The 12,641-nt window shown below is 33.0% G+C and overlaps 2 protein-coding genes across 5 annotated transcripts; both read right to left on the reverse strand.

Annotated features, from left to right (window-relative positions):
• Nucleotides 1-1,333: 1,333 nt before the first annotated feature.
• Nucleotides 1,334-2,985, reverse strand: LOC100852672 (proton pump-interactor 1). Of its 4 annotated transcripts, none has more exons than XM_010658815.2 (6): nucleotides 2,878-2,985; nucleotides 2,497-2,699; nucleotides 2,185-2,382; nucleotides 1,944-2,071; nucleotides 1,670-1,831; nucleotides 1,334-1,539 (listed from the first exon to the last, which is right to left on the reverse strand). In XM_010658815.2, the coding sequence occupies exons 1-6, from the start codon at nucleotides 2,882-2,884 to the stop codon at nucleotides 1,512-1,514; spliced, it is 726 nt and encodes a 241-aa protein (XP_010657117.1). In that variant the 5' UTR covers nucleotides 2,885-2,985; the 3' UTR covers nucleotides 1,334-1,511. The 4 variants fall into 4 exon arrangements, 2 of the variants coding, with proteins under 2 accessions (XP_010657117.1, XP_010657118.1); XM_010658816.3 differs by having other exon boundaries at nucleotides 2,497-2,734; nucleotides 2,878-2,978; XR_009467167.1 differs by having other exon boundaries at nucleotides 1,334-1,831; nucleotides 2,477-2,699.
• Nucleotides 2,986-8,979: 5,994 nt separating this feature from the next.
• On the reverse strand, nucleotides 8,980-10,946 carry LOC104880842 (proton pump-interactor 1). The gene is made up of 6 exons (XM_010658814.3): nucleotides 10,881-10,946; nucleotides 10,492-10,704; nucleotides 10,109-10,294; nucleotides 9,864-9,992; nucleotides 9,584-9,763; nucleotides 8,980-9,422 (listed from the first exon to the last, which is right to left on the reverse strand). The coding sequence occupies exons 2-6, from the start codon at nucleotides 10,687-10,689 to the stop codon at nucleotides 9,222-9,224; spliced, it is 894 nt and encodes a 297-aa protein (XP_010657116.3). The 5' UTR covers nucleotides 10,690-10,704; nucleotides 10,881-10,946; the 3' UTR covers nucleotides 8,980-9,221.
• Between the last annotated feature and the right edge of the window lie 1,695 nt (nucleotides 10,947-12,641).

Raw genomic sequence — 12,641 nt, forward strand, 5'->3', positions numbered from 1 at the left:
AAAAGGAACAAATTAAGGGTTATTATTTTATTAGTAGGACCGACCAGAAGGCATTGCTAGCACAAATGTTATATTTCTAGAAGAAGATCATAAGGTAAGTAATAAGTCTAAGAGTAATGTCAATTGGAAAGCCCTAGAGGCCAAACCCATGATAACACATAATACCATGGAGTTGATGGTACCTACACCTATCATTCTTGACAATTCTTATACACGAATGCCTTGTCGTAGTGGAAGGATTGTTTCACAACCAAATCGATCATGTATTTGGGAGGCAATTCCAATGGAATATGATATTGATCCCATAGATTACAATGAATCCATGAGTGATATGGATGCTCATTTATGGCAAGAAGCTTTGGAGATAGAGTTAGAATCTATGTATTTTAACAAAGTCTAGGAACTTGTAGAAACACCTCAAGGAATAATACCCATTGGGCGCAAGAGGGTCTACAAGGAAAAAAAGAAGAGTAAATGGAAGGGTTGAGACATATAAGGTTACAATTGTAGTAAAAGGTTATAGAGAGAATTTTACTATTCTCATGTGCCAATGTTTATGAGATGGCCATTGAAAGGAAAACCTTTAAGATTTGTACCATCCTCTTTGTCAATTGGAATTGATCTGAGAACATCCAAATTATATGTAACGTTTTTTGAGCACCTAGATCTAAAGTTTTTATTTTATTTTATTTTTACTCCTTTTATTGTTGAGATCTAATCTGCCTAGCTAGTATTATAGATGCATGAACCCTAATGATATAGGGCTTGGAATGGAGTAATTTAGATATTCTAACATATACAACATTAGACTCATCCAAATACAAATCATGTTGGAAAAACCTATTTAATTGGAATGCACATGATGTCATGAAATTGTTATATTGGAGTCTAGTATCAACCATCTTATAATTAAAGAACTTTGAACCCTAGAATTTCATAATTGCAAGATTTTCCATAAAACATGTAGCTTCTAGACAGTCCCAAGTCTTCTTCACATTTTCTTTGTTGTTATATTGATCTTATAGATTAATAGTATATAGGGGCCCTCTTGATGCAAAATAAAATGGAATGCTACAGCATATGTTGATAAGAACTAGTAATAAGGAAGGTGAGAAGTGAGAACTTTTTTTTCTCTAAATTAAGTTCTATATATTTTGAATGGCTAGGGCATTGACCTTATTTGTAGACATCAATGCACCCTTTTAATTTAGTGCATATTTCATTATACACCTTTGTGTATAATCATGTGTAGTTATTGATAATAGGTACAAACAGAAAATGATACTATTTAAAGCTATAAATCAAGTTGCAAATTGAACATAAAACAATTAGGAGTCTTCATACTGCCTCGCCTAGTAGTTTTTTCCATTCAAGAACAGAACTATATGCTTTTTCTTTTTTTTGGTTTATAGCTACCAACTTCTTCTGTAAAGAACCTACATCCTTTTCTATGACATTCATCTCTTTCTCAACATGCTTAATTTTAGCCTTGATTGGCAGATGTTCCTTCCTTATTTGATCCAAATCATTACTGATAATCTACAGAAGGAGCAAAATCAACAAAACATTAGGTAACAATCAGCCCAGAAAACCATTCATACCCTAACCAAAAGCATAGGCTATAGTAATATAGTTGATCAACTGAATTATTCAGACCCATCAATCTTACTTTGATATGGTTTTGTATATCTTCTTTTGAACCCAACAAATGGGAATTAGCATTAGAGAGAGCTTTGTCCCTGTCCACTTCAAGCTCTTTGATGTTTCTAAGGAGCTGCTTTTTCTCAGAGCTGTTTCTCTCCCATTCCATCTTGTTGTACAACATCTTGATCTGTTTCAACAGGATCAAAATAACCCTTGTAAAGGAGGGAGAAAGAAGCCAATTGATCACAACCCCAAGCAGCCAACCATAACCAAAAAATGAATTCAAAGTTGTGTCTTACTCTATAGTTAAGCTCTCTACTGAGATGCATGAATCAACATCCCTCCTTTGGCTTGCATCTATCTTCCTGAGGAGCTGTTTCTCCTCTCCTAAGTTTTTGGCCTTATGCAGCATTTTATAATGAAAACTCTGAATTCCAACAGTTCCCAGGAACCAAAAAGAAAGTGCAGACAAATAGTCAATAGGGCAGAAAGAAAGAAACTAAACTGAAGTGTGCTTCATTGTGTAGAGTTTAATCTTACAAAGGGATTAAGCCCTTCTGCAGATGAACATGAACCGATATTCGTCCTGCCTCGGCATGCTTTGTTTGCAAAACAAAATCTGTCTAGAGCTAGTTGCAGAGGTTCCAGATCCTTTCTCTTCAAAACCTGCCTGATCTTCAACCACTGATCTGGACATTTTACAGCCTCCAATCGGAAAGTGGTCGAGTTCCTATCTAACTGTTTTAAAAAATTCAGCAACATAAAAGTTTTTATTCACTTCAGTTAAAACAGATAGAATCAAATGGCTTATGGATGGATGAATAAACCCCACATGATCAAAGGCTCTACTACCATTTTCGATCTTAGTTTTTCAGCAATCTGTTGCCCATCTTGATTCCATTTCTGGATCATCTTCTCAGCTTCTTCAATTCTGGCTTTCACGTTAAGGTCTTCATATGATTGAGGGATTTGCTCCGAGTCAGGCAATTCATCCAAAGAAGTATCCATGAAGTTGACTTGTGCCACCATATCCTCTTCTATATGAGATTTGCTTCCTAGATTTCCATATTCAGAGGTTTAATCATAGTTTCTGATGCATAAAGATGTAATAAAAGTCTAAGTTGGGTTATATAAAAATTCATGATCAAACAATTCTAAATAGCCGTAGGTTTCAATCTGATAATTGAAGGTATGGCAATTCATACAGAATTGAAATAATGTAAATGAACTTACTCAACATTTATTCCTAGACGAATTGAGGTAGCTAAGTACCCAAGCCACAAGATCTTTGGGAGGAGAGAGATTCTCATCTTCAATGGTTTCAATTGTCTAATTATTTAAAGGGTGAGACCCAACTTGGCCAACAAGGGACTTGCACTCCAAGCGAGCCAAAAGTCAATTCCCTTCAAAACCATTTTTAAATTAACCTTTTCTTCCCCAACATGGACTCTATCCAAATGGGCAAATCATTATTTCAAGGTAAAAAAGATTTAAGTTAAATTTAAGAAAAAATGAAATTAGAAATGATATGAATTAATTAATATAATAATTTTTTAAATTTTAAAATAATAAAATACATAGATAAATAAAATTAAATATTATAATTTTCTTTTCATATTTAAATATTATACATATTCTATTTAATAAAATTTGATATATTAATATATTTATATTTATCATTTAATTGACATATCAAATATAAAAAAATGAAATGTTGTTAAAAATTTTAATTATGTATATTTTTTAATTTCTTAAAATTATTTTTAATTTTAATAAAATATAAATTATATATTTATGACATCACTGGTTCGATCGCAATTCGATCACTGATCTGACCAATGAATTGTGAATTAGTAACTTTTCCAGCTCAATAACTAGTCCACTTCTAAAAACATTACTAAAAACCCTTTCAGATGTAAAAATCTAAAGTCTGTGACGAAAATTCAATAATATGGAATAAAAGTATATAGATTTATCTAATCCAAATATTGCCTACTCCAAGAGTGTTATATTAATCAACATCTATACTTTTTCATCATATTTATGATGCAACAATCCCCTATGCCCATTAGGATCACCCCATGAAATAATATTGAGGCCTAAAGCCTCAAATCTATGACCTTTTGCTTTTCCTCCCCAAAAAGACCTTGAAGATTTCCTATAACAATTCTTGAGTAGGAGTTTTAGAACTAAGAATAAAAATGGACACTAAGATTTTTTTTCAAGGGCTCTAACAAAATATTTTTCACTTGGTGTTGGTCTAGGAAAACCAATTTTTTTTTTTTTATAAAAATACAATTTTTTTTTCATGATTTAAAAAAAAAAAAAATCAAGGCAAAAAAATAAAAAATAAAAGATGCAGGGTGCTTGAGTGTCCTACTAGAGTGCAACAATGTGACTCTCAAGCCAAGGGATGGGTCACTCAAAACGTTGGCTTTTGAAACCAACCTATGGGAAAATGAAAATATTGTCAAATGTTATAAATAATTTAACTTATTAACCCCAAGATCTAAAATCATGGTTTAGCATAACATTCAAGATACTAAGTATGGAAATTGTCATTTTTAAATTTCTTAGTTTAAAAATAAAAGTAGGAGAAATTATTATTTTTATCACATTAGTATAACTCATGAAAATATTATTTTAAGAAATTTTCCCAAGCCTAACCTTACTTTTCACAACCCATTTAAGCAATTTTGTCAAAATTTGTTACTTCATAATTAAATTGGAAAAATTACATTTTGATTTACTTGAAATTAATTTTTAGGACAATTTTTTATTAAATTCAAATGAGATTATTCCATAATTTAAATTGTAAACTTAAAGTAAATGGAGAAATAAATAAAATTAAATGCAAAATGAGAACACTTACTTTAAATATAATTATGATATTATTGCTTAAGAAAGTTGGAGGGAACCTGGCATCGATACTAGTATCGGTTTGCTCAGGCGTTTACCTAAGCAAGGTCGAGATGGCTCAAGGGTGCTTGAATTGCTCAATCCTTGTATGAGCAAAGACATGAGCAAAAGCAAGATTGGCTGAGCAAGGCTGGCTAAGTGAGCTAATTGAGACTAGGGAAGATCATGGATAAACGTGAGGTTGGCTGAGTAAGCTAAGTGAGGCTAGTTTGCTTAAAGCTTTTAAAGCTTGCTCAGGCTGTTTGTTTAGAGATGTTTGAGTAAAGTCACGGGAAAATTTTGTGATTTTATATTTTCCAAGATTTTCCTTGGGCAATTTTTTATCCTTCCACAAGCATTTCTTGAGCAACATTGTTTTAAGTTTACTTGCAGTTTGCTTAAGTCCTCAAAATTCTAGGCTCCAATACACAATAAGTAACACTTGCTTTCGTTTCAACTTTCTTATCCTCACAAAATCATAGTAGCAAAACACCTTAATACAACCAAAAAGTTACAACATCATCTCAGATTTTCAATCTAATTAAATAAAGTTCTTCAAGCTCTAGAGATCTCATCCTCATTTCCATCACCTTGTGCCCCTTCAACCAAATCTGAAAATTGGGTTCACAAAAAGGATGAGCTTACGGCCCAGCAAGGAAAACTTCTATGTAGAAATTTAAGCTATCGTAAACTCCTCTAAACATTAAACAAATTTATACAATCAAATATAACATTTTCAACACAGCAAGCCATCATCAACACCAACTTCATGTAAGAACCAATTCATACTTCCTAAAGTGATCACCATATACCTATTGGTTGAGCAAACAAATTTCCTTGATTTCTCAAAACTATAACTTGTGATTCCGGTCTCTTATCTAGTGAAATACATCTATGCACCAACTTAATCCCAATAAAGATCCTCACAAGGTATGTTTTGGCTCTTTCACCTTTGGGTACTTTACTTTTCTTCCTTCAGGAGCTCCTACTAGGAGATTGTTCCCCCAACTTAATATCATTAGGCCACCCTTCTTGATGTCTTTCCTCAATTTCCATCACATTAAGTGCCAATTGACATGTTTTTCTTGCTACACTTCAATGTTAGTCACTAGTACAATAATACACGTGTTTTAATAATTAGAACATCATAGCTATTTTAATCATCTTTCATCAAGCCAGGAGTAACAAACTTCATCACAATATGCATACTTCAACACCAATGCTTGACATTAACATATAAGATGAGAAATGAATTCTTGTAAGAAGTTTTCCATATTATATAAACCTTCACAACTAAGCACACATCAAATTTTCAATTTCTCTATCCTAAAAATCTAATAAAATTTAGATTTCAAAATAGAATATCCCTTATCTAATGTACAAGTTCACCAAAATTTTAGCTATCCAAGCCTCCATTTACTGTTCATTTAAATGACAACTTAAAGGAGTTTCATATAGGGGAAAAACATAACAAACTTTCACTTTTAGGTTTTATGGTGTTCTAAGTTTTTGTTGAAGGCTGCCAACAACCGTAAGTTTAAGCTAGTTGCTAGTTAACTTTAAGCAGCATTGCTCATGTTCTTCCTAAAGCCCTTTTTATTAAACAGGGTTAACCCCATATTAGACACCTTTTAGCAGCTTCTTTTTAACTGAATTTCTTGCAAACAAGTGGCCAACATAGCTAGTCCAAGTGGCCTTCATCCATTGCTCATTCTCAATCAAAACATCTGAGCATTCTTAGCCACATATTCAAATAAGTAGCTTACTCAGGTGCTATTCATTTTCATAGCTAAAGCAAACAACTCTTACTAAAGAAAGTCTAACCTCATAAGTCCATTCATAAAGCCATCTTTCAGCGGAGTCTATGCACTAATTACATTGCTATTTCATATGAAGTTGTCCTAAAATTTTTAACTATGGATGCCTTTAAAATTTTCTTAAAGTAATACACTTTAAAAACTAAATAAATCTTCATCAAGTTTTTAAGAAATTCATATTATTACATGGTCTACACTTACAAAATACCAATTGGTTGACAAATGAGATGGTCAAAACCTAATCTAAAATTGGTGTCAAAGTTAAGGATCATGGATTCTAGTCATAGTTTGATTGGGTGAAAATGGCTTTATAAGAACATAACCTCAATGGCATGGTTGATTGATACAAAGACCAATTCGTGGTGAAAGGCTTCACTCAATGCGAAAGGATTAACGATAAGGAGACATTTGCTCTTGTGGCCAAGTTAACTACAGTTTGATGTTTACTTGTTGTAGTTCTTGTCTGATATTGGTCACTTCACCAAATGGATGTTCAAAATGCTATTCTCCATGGTGATTGGCTTGAGGAAGTCTATATATAGTTACCTCTCGACTTTCGTCAATAGGGGGATACGCCTATGGTCTGTCGACTCAACAAATCACTATATGGGCTTAAATAAGCCTCCCATAGCTAGTTTTAAAATTTTCATAATACCATTCAATAAGATGGCTTTCATCAATCAAGGGATGACTATTCACTCACAAAGATCTTTAGTAATTTTTTCATAGCTATGCTCATCTATGTAGATGACATGATCATAACCGACAATGATGAAAATGCAATTATTGTTCTTAAGGAGTCTTTCCACACCAAATATTGCATCAAGGACCTCGACCAATTATAATATTTCCTTGGTGTTGAAGTTGCTCGTTTTATTGACAATATTTCAATATCCCAACGAAAATACACTCTTAATATCTTAGATGAAGTTTGCTTGCTGAGGGCCAAACCATTGTCAACACCTATGGAAGAAAATATTAAACTCCTACCCACAATAGGAGATCTATTGAAGAATCCATCCATTTATAGAAGATTGGTCGGACGACTCATTTATCTTACTATTACAAGGCTAGCTAGAGATAAGTTATTCAATCCATATTTTAAGCCAGTTTATGCAACAACCAAGAAAGTCTCATTTAGATGTTTTTCATCATCTTTTAGGATATCTCAAAGGTGCACCTGGACAAGGATTATATTTTCTAGCCAAAGGAAATTTGCTACTAAGGGGATTTTGAGACGCAAATTGGGCTTAATGTTCGATCATGAGATGAGTTGTCACTAGTTATTGCATTTTCCTTGGAGGGGCTCTTATTTCATGGAGAACCAAGAAACAAACAACAATGTCAAGCCTTCAGCAAAATCATAATATCAAGCCATGGCTTCCATTACGTGTGAGCTTATGTGGCTAAAGTATTTGTTGGATGACTTGCAATTAGCTAGAGCACTCATAACTTGCCAAACTAGTCTATGACACTGAACTAGCACTTCATATTGTTGCTAATCCAATTTATTGTGAACATACCCAAGCATATAGAAATTAATCAATTGTCATATTGTTCGAGAACAAATTCACTCAAGTACCATAGTAACTGCTCATGTTTAGGGATGACAATAGGACGAGTTTTTTTGGGTATCCATCCACCCCTAATGGGACAGATCTGAAATTTAAATAAACGGGTTTGAGACAAATTCGAGATTTTTTTTAAAACTTGGGACGAATTTGAGTATTGCCTTGTCCCACCCCAATTTATACATAAAATTAATTTTAAAAATTAGTTTAATTTAATTTTTATTTTTAATACATAGATAATAATAATAATAATAATAATAATAATAATAATAAGTTATAATATTACTCCATGGCTGGCCTTTCATCCACAAAATCCTTCATGATGAACTTGTCTTCTTCCATATCCATCAATTCAACCTGATATTTTGCTGCAGAAAAATGAAACTACTAAAAAAATTATTTGATGCTGCAAGCCTGCAAATATGCAATCAAAGCTTAGAAAATGAGAAAGATGACCCAAACATATGAAGTCATAATACGTTTAATGTTCGAGGCTCTTTCACCCCACGCCAAGCAAGTCAACTCTTTCCAAAACCCCATGTTTTCCCCTTGTCTACCCCAACTCATCTTGGCCCATTTATCCAGCAAGGCACTTGCAGACTATTTTCTATCAAGCAAGGTAGCTAAGCATGCCTGCTCTAAATTAATATTAGATGTGCATTGTGTTATTATATAGGTGAATTAATTAAATTGAGACAAGGAAAATGTTATATATATATATATATATATCTTTTGGCTTAAGATCCCGTGTGTTGCAACCTTTTCCCTTGCCTAGGAGTTTATGGAAATTTAATTCATGTCCTACTATATGTTAATTAAGGTTATGTTTGGTCTCTTGTGACCCTTCTTATTAGCATCTCTCAGAGCTCCAGAGGCCACAGCTTTCTTTGCAACTGAACAACAATGAAATTTAAGGGGATGCTGATCAAGAGTTGTTTTCTAAAAAAATTGTTAAGATATTCCATCTTTCTATGTTTGCCTTCTTATTCTGTTGATGGTTTCAACCATTCTGAAAAACTATGCAGAACTAAGGATACAACTATGACAAATGAATTCAGGTCGGTAAGAATAAATCAAGTTGGAAATGATTTCAGTTGCTGCTAAGAAGGTGATAAATCAAGTTCTTGAAGAGAAGAGGAAATGGTAAAAATAATCTGCAGTCATCAATGTATCTACTTCAGATAGAATACTGATAACTTTCATATTTACCAAGTCAACTCTGTCCCAAACATTTCATCATTCAAGGAATTTTTTTGCATTGCACATGCTATTGTGAATCAGAAGGAAGCCATCATACCCCTTCATCTTCTTGTTTTCTCAGTTCAAGGAGGTGTTTGTATGTTACATCCTTTTCCCGGTATACAGCTACCAATTTCTTCTGTAAAGGAATCATACACTTATCTATGGCCCTCATCTCTTTCTTAACATGCCTAATTTCAGCCTTAACTGACAGGTGCTTCTCCTTTGTTCCATCCAAATCAATGCTGATATCCTACAGCAAGAGAAAATCAATACATAGACCTTAGGAGCATTTCAAAATAATTAACAAGTTAAAGAAAATTCAAGTAATATTCACTCAGGAAGACCATATTTCTACAGAATCAGTAATATATATAGGTTTAAAAAACCATATTTGGGGACTGTGGATCTTACTTTGATCTTGTTTAGTATAGCTTCTTTTGAACCCAAAGAATCCCAAGCCTTTCCCTTCAAGTTAGCAGTAGAGATCATGTTGTCTCTTTCCACCTCAAGCTCTTTGATCTCTCCCAACAGCTGCTTTCTCTCAGCTGAACTTCTTCTTACCCATAGCATCCCGGAGTACAATCCCATGATCTGTTGCAAACTCCCAAATAAATTAAAAAGAAAAAAAAAATCTGCAGAAAAAGGGGGAAAAGGTGAAAAGATCACAAACAATTTCAAAGGTTAATCTTACTCTAGAATTGAGCTTTTTCATAGACAAGCATGGATCAACCGCCCCCGTTTGGCTTACTTTTATTTCCCTAAGGAGCTTCTTCTCCTCGGCTATACTTTTGGTCTTATGCAGCATTTGGTGATGAAGACTCTATATTCCAATAGTTCCCAAAAAAAATGAGAAGGAAAGGGAAAAGGAAGATTCAATAGGAAAGAAAAGAAGAAACTGAACTTCTAGCTGCATTCATTGTCTAAGTTTAATCTTACTAAGGTATTTAGCTCTCCCCCGGAGCAAATGGTTCCCACTTCGTATGCTTTGTTCACAGAACACAGTTTGTCTCGAGCTACTTGCAGAGGGTGCAACTCCCCTCTCTTCCAAACAATACTTCTTTCAAAATCCTCTTCCCGATACCTTAGAGTCTTCAACAATGAATTCAGCTCGTCTCGATCTAACTGTTCAAAATTCAGCAAGACAGAATTCAATTCTATAATATACAACATTAATTGATGGTGTATGCATGATTTGATTATTTGATGAAGTGAAAATGACTTGCATGGAGCCAACACAATTTCAGCTTCATACTAGCTCAATTATTACTGTAAATATGTGATGTGCAGATGCTGTAAGGTAGAAGCCATTTTGGGGGTACCAATTTTTTCTTAAGCTTTTCAATGATCTGATCTTCATCTTGATCCAATTTCTCAATCATCTTCTCAGTCTCTTCAATTCCGGTTTTCACATTCTGGTGTTCACATGATTGAAACTTGACTAAATAAGACTGATGGATTTGCCCCAATACCGGCCATTCATCCCTCAAATTCTTCATGATGAAGTTGGCTTCTTCCATATTCACCAATTCAACCTGATATTTTAATGCAAAAAAATTGAAGTATGACCAAAATTATTTTCTACAAATATGCAATCAAAACTTGAAATGAACAATTCAATAACGACAAATTAATAAACAAAGGAAAAGAAAACGCCAAACAACTAAAACTCTATCATTAGCACTTTAATGCAAGGGATAAATGAACTTACCGTGAGGCCACAAAATCTATGGGGGAATGAGGAGGGACTCCTATTTTCAGTGGCTTCAATGGTATGGTTGTTAAAGGAGAAGACCCACTTAGACTCCAAGCCAACTTGCACTCCACGCCAAGTAAGTCAACTCATCCTAGCCTGTTTACCTCGCAAGGCACTTGCATATTATTTTCAGGAAGCAATGAAAGCGTGCATGTTGTCAATTAATAATTAGATGTGCATTGTACAGTTAGGGTCGGTTACCAAATAGTAGCTTTTTGCTACACATAGAAAATTAAAATAAAAATTCATTGTTTTGTATCTTTATAATGGTCACATTGTCCTTTTTTTTTTTTAAATTTCATTAGTCTTATTTATTTTTTGATTTCGTTTCTTTGCATTCAATCTCATTTCTTTGTACTTTCATTTAACGATCTAAATTTAATCATACACTTCAAGGTTTAGAATTAAACTTTAGTATAATATTAATTCAGTATGATAGAATTTAATTTTCTCTATATTATTCATGATCAAAGCTAGGACAATAAGGGTAAAAGAATTTTTGTAATCTTGATATGATAAAACTACCTAGAGGCCATTGAATAGGTAGTCTAGAATCGTTCCTAATATTAACCTTAATTTATTCTCAACTTCTAGTTTGTCTTTCTAAGTTAATTATTTATCAATGGCTCAATAATTCTATGCATATATAAATAAAATCAATTGTACAAAAGCATACAAGATATAGTAAGGAAAAACACTCATAACCCTTAAGTGTAAAAAAACCATAAATTATATCTTGATCGCTAAATAATTGACAAAATATGAGAAAAAGATGCATAATTTTTATCTAAGATGATGCATCTACTCTCTAGAGTCTTATACCATCAGCACCTACACCCCTCTCTACTCCCAAAGTAGCACTTTCTTGTGCTCTCTGTCTAAAACCATATTTTAGCTCCATCCAATTGGAAATTCATCTAAATCATTTAGAATTCATGATTTTTCGTTCTTTTAGGACATGTTGATATACTTTTTTGGAAGAAGTTGCCATTTAGAAGATGCCACATATATGTCTCCTTTTAGGTTAGAGCGCATATATATTTATTTTGTCTTAGGGTTTAAAGAGGAAGAAAGAGAGATAGACCATGTTTTTTAGCTCTATAATTTTGCTTTAGTTTAATTAAGTTTTAGGTTTTATTTTCTTTTTAATCCAAACATAGGTTGTGAGAAGAAATCTTCCAATTTGTTTGGCTAATTTCAAGTAATCCAACGATGCTAACATGAAGGTGAACAAGATAAATGCAAGTTTTTGATTAGACAAACTAAAAACTAAATTAACCAATATATCTAAATTGGTTTAAGAGATCCATTTTCCAAACTTAAAAACTTAGTTTTGGATGTGAATTTGTCTCAAGACTCAAATTCAATCTTAGGTAGACTTTGATCTTAAAACCTTAGATTATATAGTGCTCTCTCTCATGATGGATTCAACACCAAATTGTGAAACTTTCAAGATGCTTTCATTTTTTTTAATATGTTTTAGAAAATATTTATTCATTCTTTTTGTTCTCTCATTTATTTCAAATTAGAGTTTTATTTGTTTTAGTAAATAATTTCTATATATATTTCAATTTTCTTCTTGCTCTAAGCATCCATTCATGGCTTGTGAGAAGACATTCTTCACTATGATTTAGTGAGCTCTTTTGATCCTATTGAAAGGCCGATTGCTTCCTAAGAGAGGATTCTCAACAAAAAGAGTGCATATTCAAGTAAGTA

Source organism: Vitis vinifera, chromosome 12 (genome assembly GCF_030704535.1).
Source record: "Vitis vinifera cultivar Pinot Noir 40024 chromosome 12, ASM3070453v1".
Taxonomy (NCBI): Eukaryota; Viridiplantae; Streptophyta; class Magnoliopsida; order Vitales; family Vitaceae; genus Vitis; species Vitis vinifera.

What these genes read in the sequence shown, in the direction of transcription:
- LOC100852672 (XM_010658815.2), bottom strand. An exon ending in AAAAACTAAGATCGAAAATG is followed by an intron (nt 2,383 to 2,496) that starts GTAGTAGAGCCT and finishes TTTTTAAAACAG; the next exon opens with TTAGATAGGAACTCGACCAC. An exon ending in CAGAAGGGCTTAATCCCTTT is followed by an intron (nt 2,072 to 2,184) that starts GTAAGATTAAAC and finishes GTTGGAATTCAG; the next exon opens with AGTTTTCATTATAAAATGCT.
- LOC104880842 (XM_010658814.3), bottom strand. Translation starts at nt 10,689, where the DNA reads ATGGAAGAAGCCAACTTCATCATGAAGAATTTGAGGGATGAATGGCCG. An exon ending in GGGGAGAGCTAAATACCTTA is followed by an intron (nt 9,993 to 10,108) that starts GTAAGATTAAAC and finishes ATTGGAATATAG; the next exon opens with AGTCTTCATCACCAAATGCT. An exon ending in TGAAAAAGCTCAATTCTAGA is followed by an intron (nt 9,764 to 9,863) that starts GTAAGATTAACC and finishes AGTTTGCAACAG; the next exon opens with ATCATGGGATTGTACTCCGG.